The following is a 19,885-nucleotide window of genomic DNA, read 5'->3' on the forward strand; positions in this document are numbered from 1 at the left end:
TTCTCTTCTCTAAAGGGTCTGACTGGTACCCCCGGAGTCGTAGGGGCAGAGGGCAAGCCAGGCCCATTGGTAGGTCCTATTCCTTAATCACAAACTACAAATTGGCTACACAGTGCATTTTCAGTAGCATAATGAATAACTTTGCTGATAGAGGCTCCATGATCATAATGTGAGCGTGGTTGGTTTCTTGTCTAGGGGGGTCCTGGTGAAGACGGGCGCCCAGGTCCCACTGGTTCCCAAGGAAACAGGGGTCCTGCAGGAACTATGGGACTTCCAGGCCCGAAAGGCTTTAATGTAAGGACTTGCACAATTTAACATTAATAATGATAGCCCAACCTATACTGTATGTCTAATTAAAAAACATGTGTTTTAATTCCATAAGGGTGACCCAGGAAAGACAGGAGAAGTGGGATCAGCAGGAGTGTCAGGTCAAAGAGTGAGTATTTTTGTTCATCTAAAACTTAATTGTGTGGTACCTTTATTAAATAGTTCAAATACCAAAAACCATCCTTCTGATGTGAAGGAATAGACTATACTGACACAGCGGCATATTGTTCTTCATTCATACTCGCCCCACCCAAGTATGAAGTAAGAGCAAAATGGCTGCCCTGTGAATATGGTCAATATAGTTACAGTACTGTACTCTGTACTGTATGGTTGACTATGTTTCTTGTTTGTAGGGCCCGCCTGGGAAAGACGGAGAAGTTGGCCCCGCCGGCCCTCCTGGACCAGCTGTAAGTCTCTGTTTTTTTAATTAAAATACATTAATTCCATTAGGCATTCCCACAGACATCAGTAATGATACTTAAATGTCTCGGTTTCAAGGGCGTTGCAGGAGAAAGAGGAGAACAAGGCCCACCGGGCGTCAATGGATTCCAGGTGGGTTCTTTTGACTCTTGGATTGATGGGAAATGCAGGCAAGACAGAAAAAAAATATATATATAAAAAAAAAAAGCATATCAAGGCGTGGATAGCTACAAAATATTTACAGGGAAGCGGGGGATAATTAGACCATTTTGTCTGTCTTACATAGTAAGTGCTCAGTTGTTGGTGTCTGACTGTGTTTTTGTGTTGTTAGGGTTTGCCTGGCAACCAAGGGCCGCCTGGAGAGTCAGGAAAACCAGGTGATCTGGTGAGTGAGATTAAAACTACTAAAACAGTTTTATATGCACATGTAATCTGGATTACTGTATGTATGGGTACAGCAACTGTCTATGAGGAAATAATGTGCTGTTGTCTGCTTCGTGTATAGGGTATTCCTGGAGAAGGCGGTGCTGTGGGTCAGATTGGACCAAGGGTATGTAAACTAAAATGCATGAAGCCTGAAGATAAAATGGCATAGCATGCTTCATGGCTGAATCAGTTGAAATTGAAACTCACCGAAAGAATGTGACACTGAATAATACTGGATTGATTCACCCACAGGGAGAGCGCGGCATTCCCGGAGAGAGAGGAGAACTTGGTTCAACTGGTCTTCCAGGAGCCAAGGGAATCCCCGGTGCACCAGGCCCAGACGGGCCAAAGGTACGTAATTATGTCCAAGATCGTTTTTTAGTGAAAAGTGAATAACCCAGCAATCCTGAAGGATAACCACGTACAGAAAGTTAGTTTCACAGAGAGAGAGAGAGAGAGAGAGAGAGAGAGAGAGAGAGAGAGAGAGAGAGAGAGACTGCAAGAGACAGTGTGAGAGATGGAGTGCGAAAGACAGAGATAAAGTGAGAGAGAACAGAGAGAGAGGGAGACTTTGAGAGAGTGAGAGATGGAGAGACAGAACAGAGAGAGAGAGAGAGAGAGAGAGAGAGAGAGAGAGAGAGAGAGAGAGAGAGAGAGAGAGAGAGAGAGAGAGAAATGATGACTGATAGTGGCATCTGCAACTGAATTACTCTCATTACTTGTCATAATCTCCATGACCCCACCAACAACTCAGGACATCAATGTGAGCATGAAATAGATTGCTATTCGTTGCTGTCGGCTGGAAACCATGCATGTCCATAACAGTTTTTTTAAATTATATTTTAAAAACATTTTAAAATAGTGAAAATATCAGATCTACAAGTTTGTGACACGTTATGAACTTGTAGATCGGCTATTTTCATTCCTTTTGTGTGAGACCATTGTACGATGAAGTAGGGCATTAATCTGCGGAAAAAACAAACAAACATAAAAAGGTCGAAATATGGAGATAAGAGGTTTCTGCCCAACAGCAACGTATTGGAAAACAGCATCCACACACAACAGCTTCTGAAGGGTGCTTTGTGGAAGGGTAATTACACTCTTCTCTCCACCTAGGCCACAATATTGGTAATCCTTGTGGGGTGAGGCAGGGTCCATTGAGGGGGTGTGTGTGGGTGTGTGTGTTCCTTGTGATTGGGAATGCATAAAATAGAGTTTTATTTTGTCTCTGGTGAGATTCAATAAAGTCTGCAACAGTGGTATATCTGCTCCACTTGTTTATTGCTTTTGTTAAAGCAATAAACAAATGGAGCTGAGAAATATAACAGTGTTGCAGACTTTATTGTTTTTATGTTGAGTTTCTGGATCTCCTCTGTCTGGTGAGATTCAAACCAGCAATCTTCTGAATCTGCACAGTAACAGGTGGACTAACCCCTAGACTACTGAGCTATTAGCGGGCTAACCCAGAATAATTCTATGTCCCTGAGGGAATAAATTATTGTTACTGGAAAATCTTTTATCCTGTTAAATGTTGATACGTTTATTTCAGACTCAGAGCTTGTCATTGGAGTGGTGCATGGCATTATTATATATATTATATTTTTCTGAAGTTGTAGCTAACACACATAGAACACAGGTGAACAAGCGCACCATACTGTATACTGTATATACTATATTTCAAAGTGCAATGTCAGCGTAAATGGCATGAACCCTAGTCAACAAATGACAGGGTAAATGGTCATGTAGATAGAGTGTAAAGAAAAAGAGAACAATGAAGTGCTATGTTTAGCTACCCGACATCAAACCTAGCATGAAAACATGCTATCTAAATAACATATATACCATATGTGAACAGGTAACCAACATACATTCTACATTCACCACTGTCTACCAAACTAGTTCAGCCAGATACTAGTTTAGCCCCTCTGAGACGTGTAACTACATAAAAGCAGCTAGCAAGCCCTAGCTATATGAAGAACCCGTACTTACTAATTCAATTAGTCAAATAACTTTGAATTGCTTGTTTGTCTCCATAGGGTAGCCCTGGTCCAACTGGCGCACTCGGTGACCTGGGACCTCCAGGTCTTCAGGGAATGCCAGGAGAGAGGGGCATCTCTGGCACACCTGGGCCAAAAGGGGACAGAGTAAGTATAACCCTGTACACTTCATCATATATCTGTTATTTCGTATATAGTGTCTTTACTCAAGTAGCTCAAGAAACAAATCGTGTGCAGATAGTTCTATGCAAACATGACTCGGCTTCACAATGTAGGCTACTTATTTCACCTTTGAACAAGCTTTTTTCCCCCTCAACTGCCTTTGTGTCGTTCAACTCTGTGACACTGACATTGACAAATGAGCCCCGACATTTTTCAGAGTGTGTTCCAACTCGTATGTTGGACTTACTGTACCAGAAACATGTTCTGCTTCAATGTCTGGAGAGATCCAGGACCTCTTCACAATGTAATGTTCTAATGTCTGTTTTTCTGTCTTGGTAGGGGGCGCTTGGTGAGAAAGGCTCAGAGGGTACAGCTGGAAATGACGGCGCAAGGGTAAGCACGCAGATCTATTGTCATATAGCGTCAACACATTTGAAACATTTAGATTTGATTGATTGAATACTTTATTAACGGTTTGCAAACAGTGCAGTGGTATGATTAAACGACTGTGTTAAGCCATTAAGACCAGGAAAGGAAAGCATCTGTAATTTTAGATTTTAACCACTTTATTTTATACTTTGGCTATTCAAAAATAGCAGATATACAAGCTCATAGTGCGAGTGCCGCACTATGAGCTTGTAGATCTACTATTTTTGAAAAATCATGAACATTTGTGCAAATATTTGAATATATATATTTTTAAGCAAACATTTGTAACTCAAATCTTTGCTTCTGGGGGTCCCTGGAACTAAATATTTTGAGATGGGGGTTCGCAGCCAAATACATATCATTTTGGGGGCCCTTGACATGAAGATGTTTGAGAACCACTGATAACACGCTTGTTTCCATTGTGGTCCTGTCATAACTATTGGGGAAAAACGTACTTAACTATACTTCTAAGACTGTTATAAACTATTTGAATGGATGCGTTATTCAGTGGAGAGGTGCCTTAAAACTCGTCACGGCATGCCCACTACATGCCTTGCTACATGTACATCCAGTGGACTGGACACACAAGTGTCATGGTAACATGGAGGTGTGCATGGATATCCCTAACAAGGTTCTTTTCACATCACAGGGTGGTCCAGGTCCCGTTGGCCCGGTTGGATCTGCAGGGCCTAGTGGTGAAAAGGTAATGCACTATTTTATCATGACCTGGTAATAACGTTTATGAGTTGGTTTAGAAACACAGCATTGTTGTTAAAGTACAGCTAAAGTAAAACCAGAGTGTTTGGCAGTTATTTGTTGGGACTAGTTCACTTCACATGGGACTGTATCCCACAGCTTCAAATTGCAACTGGCAGTTTGTTGAGGCCAATTCTTGTATTTGTTTTAGCAGTACATACAAAGATGATTCATGAGCAAGCACAATGCCTTCACAGTATGAAAGACAATGTGATTATTATTCAAATTGTGATCTCTTCACAGGGAGAACCTGGACCCAAAGGACCAGCTGGTCCTCCAGGATCCAGGGGAACGACTGTAAGTTTAAAAAAAAAGTTCAGTCAGTGTCTTTAACTTCTACTGTAAATTAATTACTATTACTAAAAATCACACCAAGTGTAGTATTAATACCTTCATACGATACACACTTTTTCGTTTTTTTGCTTTCACTTTCACATGCCTTACACAGTACATTTTTGAGTGGTGCCGAAGGCAACCACTCCTATACGTGGCTTTGTCTGTGTGTCCGTATGTCTGTATGTCCGTCTGTCCACCAAGCTAACATTGGTCAAGCATCACGTGACACGTGACAATATGTTGAAAGGGTGTGCTTTGATTGGCTAGCGAGACGCATGACGAAATAGAGCCCTATAAATAGGCATTGTTTACATGTTTCAAAGTGACATCAGTGCCATCAGCCAAGCTAACATTGGACATGTTAGCTTGGCTGATTGAACATGTTAGCCAAGCTAAGCAAGCCACCACTCATTTCACACAGGGTGTGATTTTTTATTTTAGGGATCTCGTGGTGACCCTGGTCCCATCGGTGCTGTTGGATTTGCTGGACCACCTGTGAGTATTTCTATTTGCTGATTATTTTTGGAGACCGAGAGAGAGAGAGATCGAGAGCGTGCAAGTCGCAGGATGATGATTATAGTGATAGCATGTAATTGAGTGAGCTACCATTCTAAATCTACATAACATTTTCAGGGCCCTGATGGTCAACCTGGAGTCAAAGGAGAGCCTGGAGAGCCAGGTCAGAAGGGAGACGCTGGGTCTCCAGGACCTCAGGGATTGGCTGGTGCCCACGGACCTCCCGTGAGTTGGAGACATACTGTACACTAACAGTACATGGGACAAGTCCTGGAATTACAAGCAAAAGTAGCTGTGAATATGCATTGTATGGTAACATGTTAGGGAAGGAAGGAAATAAGGCATTGGCCTTATTTCTTCATCTGTCTATTTGGCCCTAATACCCACAAAACAGACCGACGAAAATCATACTTAATGTTACCTGCATTTGTGCTACTGATGGCCTCTTTCTAATAAGGTATTGCTGTTCTAGGGGCCAACTGGTGTTGCTGGATTGAAAGGGGGAAGAGGAACGCAGGGTGCCCCGGTAAGTCATTTTCTCTCCTTTTCACCCTGAATTATCATTGACCCCCTCAATTTCTTTTTTTTTGTTACCAAATGGCTCAACCTAACTATCATTGTCTTTGTCTTTGTGGCCAGCAGTCATTCCGTATGAGTTTGACTTTGTCAAATATGGACATATTATTCTAGAAGCATATAGTATAATATAAGCACTAAGCATTGTAGAATCCTAACCTTGGTGACTTTGGTGTAATTTTCCTGTTCCTAGGGTCCTACTGGTTTCCCTGGCTCAGCAGGAAGGGTTGGCCCACCAGGCTCAACTGTAAGTACTATCTTGAGAACAAATTAAGACTTTTCAGGGTGATACGACACATTTTCCTTATGACCAATGGGCTTTAAGTGCAAAGACTTTACGCTGCAGAGAGAGACACAGATGTTCACTCTGAAATGTCAACGCTATATGATTTAATTAATTGACTTAAAAGGCCCAGCTGCAATATGGCCATTTGGCTGTCCTTAATTGACATTAAAAAGCTACTATACTGTAGTTTCACCTACATTTCAGGGTGATATGACTAATTTTCCTTATGACCAATGGGCTTTAAATGCGCAGACTCTACGCCGTAGAGAGACACAGATGTTCACTCTCAAATCTCAATGCTAAATGATTTAATTAATCAACTTAAAAGGCCCAGCTGCAATATGGCCATTTGGCTGTCCTTAATTGACATTACAAAGCTACTGTGCTATATACTGTAGGTTCACCTATACTGCTGCATATAAACTGTCATGGCCTAAAAACAACATCAACCATTCCTTGCACAGGGTCCCGTCGGACAGCCTGGAGCTCTGGGTCCCCCTGGGAAAGAAGGGCCTGTTGGCCTTCGCGGAGACCACGGATCCAATGGAAGAATCGGAGAGAGAGGCCCCGCAGGACCAGTAGGAAATCCAGGTGACAAAGGAGACTCTGGAGAAGACGGCCCTACGGTAAAAAAAACACTCTCACCGTCCATTGCAACTCATGTTAGGAGTAAGATTGCCAAGATTGATCCAAACAGTCCAGAATGTGTGGTTGTGATGGGAAGTGTAGTCATGGTATCATAAAGTAAAGGGGCAAATGGCATATAATATAAGGCATTTTCAACCTCTATAATCAAATAGACCAAGGCTCATTTTGAATTGGATTGTACAGCTCTGATTGCGTCGGTCTTGTGAAAATAGGAGATCTACAAGCTCACAACGCATCACGTTGTGAGCTTGTAAATCAACTATTTCCGCCTAATGTTCTCCCCATGAATAGTGTTTAAGGGGTTAATGGTCTTTTTTTGTATCTGTTTTTCCCCGCCAGGGACCTGATGGTCCTCCCGGTCCAGCAGGAACTACAGGACAGAGAGGCAATGTGGGTCTTCCTGGTGGAAGAGGCGAGCGAGGGATGGCAGGCCTGCCCGGCCCAGCGGTATGTCTTGCATTGTCTTCAATGTGCTACACTACAGTATTCTATTGGGTGTTCTTTTATTTCTTCATTGCAAGCTGGCCATTTTTATTGTGAAGCACAAACCATGTCAGCACTTGTTCTTACTGCGGCTCGGGCTGCTTTGTAGACAATGTGTGTAGCAAATTAGCAAAACAGCAAAGAAAAAACGACAACTTTCGTTTATTTGGTTTGGCTGATTTTGTAGTTGCAGTCGACGCAGTCTGACTGAACAGAGTGGAAAAATGTGTGTGGATAATTGCGATTAGTCTTTTGACAGGTAGGGGAATGGGATTTGGATTACGTATCAACATATCACAGTGCTCCATTGTGAGATAATATCTGCATCTTGTTTTTCAGGGAGCACCAGGAAAGCAGGGAACCGCGGGACCATCTGGAGAGAAAGGCCCCTCTGGCCCACTCGGTGTGGCTGGCGCCAACGGACCTCGTGGAGATCCTGGCCCCGATGTATGTTTTTACTGACATTTCTTTCAGTGATTTCTGTGGTTTCAGTTGTTTTTTGTTATTTTGTCTATTGAGAAATCTCCCATGTCTGCGTTGCAAATCACTGTTTTGCTTTTGGTCAGGGGCCTGCTGGTTCTGACGGCCCCCCAGGAAAGGACGGCCTTATGGGACAGAGGGTAAGGGACGCCATATGTGATGCAGCAACAGTTACATTTGGTTTGACTCATGTATTGTATTGTTGTGCACATTGCCTGTTGTAACGCCCATGTGGTTTCCTGCTCCCCCAGGGAGACCGCGGAGACCCTGGTCCAGAGGGTATGACCGGTCTCTCGGGACTTCCTGGTTCTCCAGGACCCGTTGGTGCTCAAGGCGGTGCGGGAAGGAGAGGAGACGCTGTAGGTGGAATTATTTACGCCCGATTTATCCTTGGTTGTGCATCGTGTTATGCAGCCAACTGAGCCACGTATAAATCAAATCTATCACTTTTTCACATCACCACAATCACATGGTTAAACTTCCTGACATCTCATGATATATCCATCATGCAGGGCTCAAGAGGACCGAACGGACCACCAGGCTCAGCTGGAAAGAGAGGATTCTCGGTGAGTCGCTAGTATAGTTGACTGCATAAGGCACAGGCTCACCACACCGTGAAGTATTCCTTCACAGCACAGCCACAATGAACACTGCACTGCTCGTCATGACGTTTATGTTTGAAATGTTGTCTTTTTAAAAACCAAGGGACCACAAGGACCAAGAGGAGATAAAGGTGACCTGGGAGACCATGGAGAGAGAGGTCAGAAGGGCCACCGTGGCTTCACTGGGCTGCAGGGTCTTCCTGGACCCCCTGTAAGTGAAACAAGACACCATCTAACACCATCTAACCTAACATGACACCACCTAACACCACGCACCTATCACCACCAAAGCACCATTTAACAGCATCTTACAAACACCACCTAATACCACCTAACACCATCAGACACCGTCTGACACATCTAAGACCATCTAACCGCATCTAAGACCACCTAACACCATTTAACAGCATCTACATACAGTAGAAGTAGCCTTGTGAGGTAAAAAGCATCTTCAGGAGTTACAGGGTTCAAAATGGAACCATACAGAATGATCTATATTTAATATAGATGGATGTTTTGATTAAAAATGTAGTTTTGAAGCTTGTAAGTGTAGAGAGACCAATAAAGACATTAAGCTAGTAAGAATGTATAGAGCTAATGAGTTTCTAAACGATATTCAAAGGTGCTTTAGGTGTTTAGGAGGATACACGTCTGAAGCTCAACATACAATAGATGTCCAATTCTATTCAATTAAGATCTGATCTCACCTTTAGGGCACAGCAGGTGAGCAAGGAGCACCAGGTATCATTGGACCAAGTGGCCAAAGGGTAAGTACAAATATTCACATTAACAATGTCATTTTGTTTGAAATAACAGACGCAAAATGCCTTAAATGACCAATAGAGAGGAATTATTAAATAAAGCAATGTAATAATATCCTTTATCCTGAAACCATTTTGCCAGCGTAAGTATACTTAAGCAGCAATTATATATAGTCTTTGGTATGACTCGGCCGAGGATTGAACCCTGACCTCACAATCTGAGGGAGGACACTCTAGGCCACTGATCTGGTATTTTGCCAGTGTATCGTGATTTAATTCATCTGATGAATAACCAGCTGCCCACCACCGCGGAGATTGTGGGTTTGAAACCACCGTGGTGCAGCATCTGGCTTTGTCGGGCGTCTATACGAACACGATTGGCCCGTGTTCGGGGGAGGGAAGCCGGTCGGGGAGGGTGATATCATTGCACGTAATCCTACGGGCTAGGGCGGCACCTGTCAGTAGAGAGTTTTGGGGCGGGAGGAGTAGGACGAAGGCTCTATACGTCCTCCCGGTGGAGGCTCCTTACTGGCAGGTGAGTCAGTAGGATACAACAACTATGACGCACAAATGTGTGTAGTGAGGTATTCATTGGCATAACGACTAAATTGGGGAGAAAACGTTTAAAACTCTGCAATCCGAGCGTTTTTTATCACAATAAATGGTACTAACGATTATCATCCCATCCCTATTTGGGATATTTCACTTAAGATTGGCTTGAGTCTTTCGAAAAGGGCTAACCGGGTTTTTTTGCTGTGATGTTGCATAGGGACCCCCAGGGCCGATTGGACCTCCAGGAAAGGAAGGCTATTTGGGATCGCCAGGACCTATGGGACCGCCTGGTACACGCGGACTCAGTGGAGACATCGGACCAGAGGTACTGAACCGTCAAAATGAGGAGAGGAAACAGCACTGTCATCAGGAAAAATAAATCACAATCCAATTGAGCTGAGGCAAACAAAAAGTGCCACAAAGTGCAAGAACAAAGATGTTTCCGTTGATACCGTCATTATGTTGTTCCCGGAGGTAATGAATGTCCTGTGATCAGCAGTAGCAATTTTTGAGCACTTAGACATTATATTGGATTGCAACTGCCATTGGGTTTGTACAAATGACAGAAATACAGACTGCTAGCGTGTGAGATTTACTGTGGTTGGAAAAATATATGTGTCTGTGAATTGTTCTGCCATATTTACTGTGAGGAGGACAGGATATCTACTGCCATACATTAACACATTCTTAAAGAAAAAAAAGCCTAACCTTGCCATTTAAAAGATAGATGTCCTCGTTTAAACGACACAACAGAAGAGGTTGAATCACTGTGGCAACATAACAAACTACTTTCCTACTCATTCACCAGGGCCCACCAGGAGAGCCCGGCCCCATAGGTCTTCCCGGATCTCCAGGACCCCCCACGGCTGCGATGGACGACTTATTCGGCGGTTCTCACGATTACGACTCGGGCCCTCCGCCTCCCGAATTCAACGAGGACGAGGCTCTTCCCAACAACAACAACTCGACCACTCCGCTGGACCCCGGGGTCCAGGCCACCCTGAAGGCCCTCAGCAGTCAGATTGAGAGCATGAAGAGCCCGGACGGCAGCAGGAAACACCCTGCCAGGACCTGCGAGGACCTGAAGCAGTGCTACCCCGGCAAGAAGAGCGGTGAGTTGGCGATCGCCTCGCTGAGAAAGTGGGAAAGCAGTCATTCTCAATCTTTATCATTTCAAGGACCGCCAGTTTGATCTGCGTAAGGTCACGGACCCTCATTTGATAGCACTTCATTTTTTAACTCTGGGACTCCGATCTAAACTGTAAAATCCTCAGTGTTAATTTAACTCTAACAGGTCCATTTGGTTCCATTTGTACACTGTCAAGAGTTACAGACCTGCAAGGGTCCATATGGACCCCTGGTGTTCCTCAGACCTGACATTGAGAAACAGTGGCCTAAAGTTCAATCTCCCGATGGGAAACATCTTTGCAAGGAAGCGAATTAGCAACACTCACGCGTCTTAACCGCTTAAGCCCTATTACACTTTGTTGTACGATGAATAGCAAAAATAGCAGATGTACAAGCTCACAACGCAGCGCAATGCAACGCTTGTTGATCAGCTAGTTTCCATATTTAAAAAAAAAATCACCTATGTTCACCCCCTGCTGCTCCGATAGAGCTGTTCAGAGGCCAACAGCATAGTTCTGTGGTTGTACTGGGCATAAACTGCACTTTTATCAGCACTTTTAAAGTATGCTGACATTGAGAGTGTAGAAACAGCTTTCTCTGACTTTGGGCCAAAACATAGTGAACATTACGACTTCCATTTTAAGAACTATTGGTTTCTAGAGAAAAAAAAAGAAGTGATGTAGGCCAATGAATTTATGGTTGCAGACAATACGACATGTCTAGAAGAGTGTAAAACCATCATATTTTCATTATCCTGAGGCTACACTAGATGCAGTACATTACACATAGAATGTGCATAACCAGCACTGAACAACAGGCTACCGCAGAATATACTCTTGTGACTGATAGTCAAACATGCACAAGACATGGCTACACGCACACATACAGTACATGCGCGCGTGCGCACACACACACACACACACACACACACACACACACACACACACACACACACACACACACACACACACACACACACACACACACACACACACACACACACCCTTAAAATAAATGTAATAAATAAACTAAGCTAGTTAGCTAGCAAACCTGCTTTAAAAACAAAAACTGAACTGAACTTGAAAACAAAAACTCAACTAAAAATAAAAACTTTTGAAAAACAACCGTGATCCGTAGTACTAGTCTCTACTAGAATGTGCTCCCTGAACGCTGACATTCCCCTTATGTGGCTCTTCCAGGTGAATTCTGGGTGGATCCCAATCAAGGCAGCGCAGAGGATGCCATCATGGTGCACTGCAACATGGACACCGGAGAGACGTGCATTAACGCCAACCCGGCCAGCATACCTCGTAAAGTGTGGTGGACGTCGTCCAGGAACAAACCCGTGTGGTTCGGAGCCGACATCAACAGCGGAACACATGTGAGAACCTGGGAGATGATGTTCTGTGTGTGTGTGTGTCATCAAATGACTGAATATGTACTTCATACATTTTTCTCAAGAAAGTTAGATATAAATGATCTACAGTACGGGAACATCAGAAATGAATTCACCACTTTCTTTTTTTGTGGTTCTAGTTCACATACGGCAACAAAGATCAGCCAGCGAACTCGGTCGCCGTCCAGATGACATTCATCCGACTGCTGTCCAAAGAGGCGTCCCAGACCCTCACCTACCACTGCAAGAACTCTGTGGGCTACAAGGACGAGAGGACCGGCAACCTTAAGAAGGCCGTCATCCTCAAGGGTTCCAACGACCTGGACCTCAAAGCAGAGGGCAACAACCGCTTCAGATATACGGTGGTGCAGGACAGTTGCACGGTGAGTTGAGACATTTCGACACTTTGCTCGAATCTTCCATTTTTACACACATTTGTTTTACCCCTAAATATATCAAAACGCTGCTAGAGAGGCCCACTTCTCATTGGCCCAAGCTGCTGTGGAACACACTCTAGCACACTATCAACCAAAGGTTCTATTGCAATAGTTGATGCCGTCTTTGAGCGAGGCAAATCGAGCCAATTTCTGCCCCTGAATGGTCATTCCATAGCTGCTCCAACCCATCTTTTTCTTTGTGCGACTTCTGTGTATGTCTTAAGGCATAAATCATTTAGTATATCAATATCATAATTCTATTGTTGGTTGTACAGTAATTAATTACTGGATTCTGCATAACGATCATGCAATAACTTTTCAATTTCGTTCTTTTTTTTTTCTCTTCTTAATTAGCAACCGAACGGCAACTGGGGCAAGACAGTGTTTGAGTACAGGACACAGAAAACTGCAAGACTTCCCATTGTGGATATTGCCCCTGTGGACATTGGTGGCCCAGATCAAGAGTTTGGTGTCGATATTGGGCCTGTGTGCTTCTTGTAAATCCAACAGCAGGGATGAGTCGAAGAGAATCCTGAGACTATTGAACTGACAGCTGACACGATCAGCCACTTTGTACATACAAGTACTGAGGACTATTGTGGCCCTGTGGCGAGATATTTATTGTGCCTTTCAAACAAAGTTGAAGACATCCAAGATTTGTTTGTAAGTCAGATGAATGTTTGGGAGAAATTTACATAAAAGAATTGGTAAAAATTCAGAATCATTCCTTGTCTCTTTTGTTTCCCGCGAGTTGAAGCTAAATATGCCACACTTTGGTCCAAAGACCTGATCCACTGATGCAAGCTTTCATTTTGCAAAACAGGTAAAAAAAAAAAGACAGTAACAAAGATTTATGAATATGAATGCTTTACATTTTTAATTATAACTGCTGTTTGTAGGCTAAGAGCAATTCCACAGAATGTTAGTCAAATGATTTTATTCCACCAGTATGATCTCCTAACCTTTTTTTCATAGATTTGTTTATTTTGTTTTTATACCAAGTGTTTGAATATAAACTGAAAATTGTGGTGCTATTGAATACAGCCGATGATGCCTTCATTGGCACTGGTGTTTTCTCTTTTTCTAAAGACAGCTTTGATAAAGACTCATTCCTGTATCCAGTTCTTTCCACTCTGTACTGACCACATGGAACATTAAAGAAACATTGAGACTGTCGTTTCCTCAGTGTTAGCTACCTCGTCTCCAAAAACTGGGATGCGATGCGATTACATGTCGATCTTTTTCACAGGTGCTGTTTCTTTATAAAGCCGTGTGATCCTCACTTCTCCCAGCTATGGTACAGGGCAGGGTTTGGGAATGCCAAATAAAGATCTTTCTGTCATTGATGGAGAGGAGAAATCAGTGTTGTGTGATCGGTGTGTGGTGTTTTGTATCATTTCTCTTTTGTTTTCTTCGATTCACAAAAGTAAGCCTGGCACAGAATGTTATATTCTTATGCATGTCATGTCAGTCAGTCCCCCCCCCCCTTTTCAGTATCCTGGACTTATAATCTCCTGAGACAGCTTTTGAAAATAAGGTGGCTTTGAGTGGCTGTTCGCTTCATGTATTTCTTGCTATGCAACAAATTAAACAAAATGCTTGGTTATCCCCAACACTCTCGTCAAATTAATTCAGGTTTAGTTATAAGTCTTTGCCTGCTTTTTTAGATCACCAGATGTTCTTATTTTTCTGCTCAATGACTATTATATTGCCTAAGGCATACTATATGGATGTGTGTACGTGCAGTAGTTTGCCAATTGTGTTACTTCCTGTGGGCTGTCTGTATTAGTTCAAAATTGTCCTAAATGTGCTTTTCTTAAATAGTTACATTGTTACAGTTTGGGCTTTTTGTTTTGTTTTGTTTAGATAAAAATGACTTTATTTGAATGCTTATATTTATTATAGATTTTAAACATGTAAATATTATTTTTACTAGGCTTAAACTGCCTGCTAGCAAGCCCAGAGGCAGAGAGGAGTGGCACATTCCATACTGGAAGTGAATGAATTTCATCCTTTGAAATAAATATTGAAAATACTTCTCTCTGCCTGTTCTTATTTAGTCATGTGTTTCTCAGAGTTCAGTTAACCCTGAGGATTTCACTGTATGTGGAGATGCTGTGGCTCACACCGGTAGCGCATCGTGATGAGGCTACACGTGATGGGGGAAGCGGTATATGAGTATTTGATCTGATCAAAGGTGTTGTTAGAATGTATAAATAATGTTCTATTACCGGTTATCATTATGACCAACGCTGAAACCTGTGCAACTACCAGAAGTACAGCTGCCGGCTTGGACTCAAGCCTAGCCACCTCTACTGCCAACGATCTGATCTGACTTTTCACATGAAACTATGCATAACATGTGGGAACGATTAATTAGGCCTATTTTAATGTCATGTGAATTTTACACAGGCCATGTGTGTCAGGCATGTCCATTTCAAGAGGCCTATAAAAATGAACATCTATTTGATCAAGTTACGTACAGTAGAATGGGCGACTCATTTATGCAGTAACATTTTCTTTAATAACTGTAACAGCAAAGTCATATTGCATATAAAGTAAAATACCAAGAATAGTACTGTATATGGACAGACATTTTTCAAAAAAGTGCTTTGTGGTGCAAGAAAAGATTATGCTAACACAAGAAGTAATTATAATGACGATACAAGTAAAATACTGAAATGGCAATTCAACCTGCTAAAACATACAGCAAGACAAATGATAAATTGATAAGATATGTCAATAAGTCAAAATCAATCAGCATGGGTTAATTACAATCAACTACATAGTGTATAAAAATAACATTAAGTAAAAGAAAGTTATGCAAAATCATGAACAAGCACAAAGTTTGGCATTACAAGTTAATAGGACAGATTCCATTCACTTTTTGACAGGTTGTGTCTGGCGTACAAACAGGAATGTTTTACCAATGTGGAACTAAAACGGTAGCCTGGTAAACCCCTCTATCCGGAAAACTCATTTCCATTTGTTTTCAGAAGTGAGTCTGGCCTACAGGCCTGTCTAGGCGTTTCTCCACAGTTCATAACATGAACTGTCCTATCAGCATCCTCGCTCAATGTTCTGTGATTGACAGCGAAGGTTGGCCAATCAGGTGCCGAGTTCGAGTGAAACCAAATGGAACCGACTGCAGCCGACAAAAATGGAACGGGCCGCCATCTTGTCTCTCCGCTATTTTTGGTTTCGGTTTTAAAACTTTAAAACGCTCTCAAACGTATTTTTTGAGGCACGGCATTTACTTTTAAGATATCGTTTGGATAGAATTGAGTTGTTTAACTTCATATATGTCGTCAATTAATCATGACAGAGCCTATTCAAAAATACAAATTCAGAGAACCGGCAGGGGCGGGCAGTGACACGTATGTATCCGAATAAAGCAACCTATTTTCGGCATAGCCCCTTCAAAAGTCCCCTTGCGTCATACTTGGCTGGGGATGGGGAAAATGAGCTGCTGATTGGCTGAAGGGGAACGAACTGCTGATTGGCTGAAGGGGTTGTCAGCCAACTGTACTAATCCAGCCCAGCTCCCAAATTGCCCATACAGGCCTGTAGACCAGACTCCTTCCTGAAATCAAATGTAAATGAGATTTTCCGTAGGGAGGAGGGTTTGCCAGGCTACTAAAACGGTGCATATCACACAGAAGTTGTACCAAATTAAAATTCTCCCACAGAGTGTACCATTGGACATATTGTACTATATACATCCTTCATTGCCTGTGCAAGCAAAGGGTCTCAAAACTACTCCTTCCATGTATTTCTTTTTTTTCCTTTACAAAAATAGTTTCTTTCTATATCAGATCTGAATTTACCTTGGATTATCGAAAAAAAACTAATCTAAACAAATACATATAAACCCCAAGATGACAATCGTACAAGTAAAATCCTTAATGTTATTTTTGACTATTCCGTTCACTCTTCGGTGTTCCATTTGTGCACTCTTCAGAGTTAAATGAACTTTAAGGATTTTATTGTGCGACATCTTGACTCGACTGTGGACCGGATTTTGGCACTTTTTTTTTCTCTCTTTTTCATTTTCTTCAAATACAAATGAGTTAAAAGTTACGTCACAGAACAAAGATGGTCCTCTTGGCATCAGCAGCGGCTGTCTAGGGGGTCAAGAGAAAAGACAGTGCCCTCTAAGGTTAGTCCCATTTTGAACCCCTCCTGAAAGGCAAGGAGAACAGCTCCGAGTTAATTAGTGACCCCACAGTCCAACCTGCTCTCAGTGGTGGAAGAAGTACTCACATTTGTTACTTAGGTAAAAGTATCAATACCACAACAATGTAGAAATACTCTGTTACAAGTAAAAGTTCGGTATGAGTAAAAGTACAAAAGTATTGGCATCAAAATATCCTTAAAGTACCAAAAGTAAAAGTCATTGTGCAGAATGTCCCATTTCACAGGTTCAAAATGTATAAACAATCTTTTGAAAATAGCCGATCTACAAGCTTGTGAGCTTGTAGATCTGCTACTTTCAAATGGCCAAAATATTTACGGCTGAAGTGGTTAGTGTGTTTTGTAATAATAATCAAAATCTACAAAGTAACTAGTAACTAAAGTTTTCATATAATTGTAGTTGAGTAAAAGTACAATATTTTCCTCTGAGATGTAGTGGGGTAGAAGTAAAAGTATTGAAAATTGTAAATACTGAAGAGAGTAAATATACCTCTACTTAAGTACAGTACTTGAGTCATGTCATGGGAGATGCTAAAACGGAACAGATAAAAATAATACTGGTTCTCTCCCATGCTGTGCAGTGCGCTAAAGCTGTATTCCATCACTTTTATGTCCTACCCAGTATTCATACCCGGGTCTCCTACATGAGAGGCTAGCTATTGCGCTGTATGATTTATTCAGTGCACATTAGTAGTCTGAGACAAGTGCGCTCCATCTCAAAACTTTTGTCAGCGTCTGTTGCTACATCTAGAAGTGACCCCTATTTGTAGACAAACAACCAATGTGTACAAATTAAATAAATAAATACATAATCATAACTAAGAGAAAATGACATGTCACGACAGAGGCTCTGTCTCTCTCAATGTGTGGGGATGGCTGGTTTATCCTGTGTGTGTGTCGATGCGCAACAGGTGCAGTCAAACTCAGCTCAGAGAGTCCCGTTAATTAATTTGACTCAGGCCAGGTATGACAGCTGAAATCAGCCATCCCCCCCATCCCAAACTGTACCATACCGATTGGTTAAAACAACGTTTTAGTCATTAAGATAAATTCCAGATGGCAGATTTAACTATAACGTTCACATCAACATAAACCACAAGGCATGTATTATAACATACTCTACCGTACAGATAGGTTAAAATAACGTTTTAACCATGACATACACTTCAACACAACCCACAAGTTATGTGTATTAATGGAGATACCGATATCAAAACACTGTTTTGATTCATACTCTCAGTAGTTCTCATAACTCTTTTATAGAAATACAGTGAAGGAAAAACTAAATACAGAACCAAAATGCACTGAAAATAATGTGAAAGGGGAATGGGAACCTATTTCTATTATATGTATGATTTTTTTTTCTCATCACTCTCCAAATTAGCTCCTGATGCCCATTAAACACCAGATATTAATAATGAGAACTTATGAGAATACTGCTGAGCAAGGGAGAAAAGCAATTTAGAGAGAAAAGCAATTTAGAGAGGTATGAAGCGCTGTCTTTAGTTGGCGCTGGTGACCAAACACCAGAGTCTGGTCTTTGTCCAAAACAACAGCATGCAGCAGCGTAAAAAAAAATACACAAGACCAAAGACACCACTATCACAGCAAAAACAGAGAGGGGGTGGTTTGGGGTCAAATGAAAGGCAGAGTAAAGGTACAAACCATCTCTGACGCTGCAGGGGAAAAGGCAGGAAAAGAGAAGGACAGGGAATGTTAAAACAACCGAGACAGATGAAGGACTGGAAGTTTGTATATCGGTGCAATATTGCCTCCTGTTGGCAGCAACTTGCTATACAAAAGAGCCAGACAATTATAGACGTTATAAGTTAGCTGTCACTTGAAAATGTCAGTTGGATGTTTAGTTCCCAAAGATTTCATAATTGTACACGTCTGTGCGACCACGATTTTAAGACAAATAAGTGATAAAGTGACATCTGCATTACATGCTGGGGGGGAGGGGGGGGGGGGGGGGGGGGGGGGGGGATAAGAAGAAACGACATATTCAAATCAAAGTACGGCGTCTAGTGCATTACACTGAAATCACCTTAGGACAGAACGTCAAAATTGAATTGGCAGGCACTGACAAACGTACCCAGAGTGAGCACTTCACTCTGCAAAACCTGGGTGCTTTCATTTCCCAATTAAATCCTAAATAATGAAATAATTATAATTATAATAATTTTTAAAAAACTTCTTCTACAAACTCTAAACACAATCTCATTAAAAGGTATCTTATTCATATCTTTTCAGTGTTTTTTTTTTTTAAATAGTCCAAAGATGGTCACAAAAAGGGCTACTTTTAAATGTGCCTCCCTTTGACACAGCACACTGCAATGCTGTATTACCATATGGACAGTAGCCATCTAGGAACATTAGTATTGTAATGGGTGTATTTCATTTCTCAGACAACCCATGGATTTCAGTGTTTACTCATTCGGCAGTGGTGGCCCTACTCTGTTAAATATGGTCCCCAACCGAGAGGAGTGAACAAACGCATGCAGATTCATCGTTTATCCCAGCTCATCACTGGGTCTAATAAATAAAATACACATTTGGAAGGGTAATTGCAGTTCCTTAATCCTATTTTAAACCTCAAAGGCCGGGAATTCTACTGGGAAGACCTTGGTCCAATTTGTGCACCAACTGCCCAGCACTGCTGCAAACAAATAAACAAACAAATGAATAAAAACCTTGTAGAAGAAACACTGATTTCACAGACATGCGGTCACCTGCATCTCATCCAGCTTTGACTGAATATCTGGAGGAAAGTCTGCCGCCCCACAGGTGAATGGATCAAACGGCTCAGCACCAAACAGGTCTTTCCCTATGAAGTGGAATACAAAATAATGTCCTTTATCGTACTTTTGAGTCCATGATAGTACAATTTACAGATGCAGTCCAAGGGAATGCACACATGCCCTCACTATTACAGGTGCAGTTCAGGATAAGAAATACATAGCAAATGAGACG

At 42.0% G+C, this 19,885-nt stretch overlaps 2 protein-coding genes across 5 annotated transcripts in view; one reads left to right on the top strand and one right to left on the bottom strand.

Moving 5' to 3' along the window:
- The window catches only part of LOC311063960 (uncharacterized protein), a 56,745-nt gene extending 42,414 nt beyond the window's left edge, over positions 1–14,331 (top strand). Inside the window, exons 26-54 of the mRNA XM_084083607.1 lie at positions 16–69; positions 196–294; positions 383–436; positions 681–734; positions 826–879; positions 1,079–1,132; positions 1,253–1,297; positions 1,426–1,524; positions 3,210–3,317; positions 3,672–3,725; positions 4,411–4,464; positions 4,761–4,814; positions 5,295–5,348; positions 5,487–5,594; positions 5,842–5,895; positions 6,139–6,192; positions 6,696–6,857; positions 7,219–7,326; positions 7,702–7,809; positions 7,929–7,982; positions 8,094–8,201; positions 8,355–8,408; positions 8,548–8,655; positions 9,158–9,211; positions 9,975–10,082; positions 10,566–10,869; positions 12,085–12,266; positions 12,422–12,664; positions 13,073–14,331. Coding sequence (XP_083939733.1) covers positions 16–69; positions 196–294; positions 383–436; positions 681–734; positions 826–879; positions 1,079–1,132; positions 1,253–1,297; positions 1,426–1,524; positions 3,210–3,317; positions 3,672–3,725; positions 4,411–4,464; positions 4,761–4,814; positions 5,295–5,348; positions 5,487–5,594; positions 5,842–5,895; positions 6,139–6,192; positions 6,696–6,857; positions 7,219–7,326; positions 7,702–7,809; positions 7,929–7,982; positions 8,094–8,201; positions 8,355–8,408; positions 8,548–8,655; positions 9,158–9,211; positions 9,975–10,082; positions 10,566–10,869; positions 12,085–12,266; positions 12,422–12,664; positions 13,073–13,219 — 2,793 coding nt within the window. The 3' untranslated portion in view covers positions 13,220–14,331. The remainder of the gene's footprint in view (positions 1–15; positions 70–195; positions 295–382; positions 437–680; positions 735–825; positions 880–1,078; positions 1,133–1,252; positions 1,298–1,425; positions 1,525–3,209; positions 3,318–3,671; positions 3,726–4,410; positions 4,465–4,760; positions 4,815–5,294; positions 5,349–5,486; positions 5,595–5,841; positions 5,896–6,138; positions 6,193–6,695; positions 6,858–7,218; positions 7,327–7,701; positions 7,810–7,928; positions 7,983–8,093; positions 8,202–8,354; positions 8,409–8,547; positions 8,656–9,157; positions 9,212–9,974; positions 10,083–10,565; positions 10,870–12,084; positions 12,267–12,421; positions 12,665–13,072) is intronic.
- An 888-nt stretch (positions 14,332–15,219) lies between these two features.
- gulp1a (GULP PTB domain containing engulfment adaptor 1a) overlaps positions 15,220–19,885 on the bottom strand; it is a 135,864-nt gene continuing 131,198 nt past the window's right edge. For all 4 annotated transcript variants that reach the window (XM_084085138.1, XM_084085139.1, XM_084085137.1 and 1 more), the window contains 2 exons: positions 19,645–19,739; positions 15,220–16,900 (listed from right to left, as the gene is read on the bottom strand). In XM_084085138.1, coding sequence (XP_083941264.1) covers positions 16,829–16,900; positions 19,645–19,739 — 167 coding nt within the window. In that variant the 3' untranslated portion in view covers positions 15,220–16,828. The remainder of the gene's footprint in view (positions 16,901–19,644; positions 19,740–19,885) is intronic.

This window comes from Gymnoscopelus microlampas (assembly GCF_963454915.1).
Source record: "Gymnoscopelus microlampas genome assembly, chromosome: 17".
In the NCBI taxonomy this organism is placed as follows: Eukaryota; Metazoa; Chordata; class Actinopteri; order Myctophiformes; family Myctophidae; genus Gymnoscopelus; species Gymnoscopelus microlampas.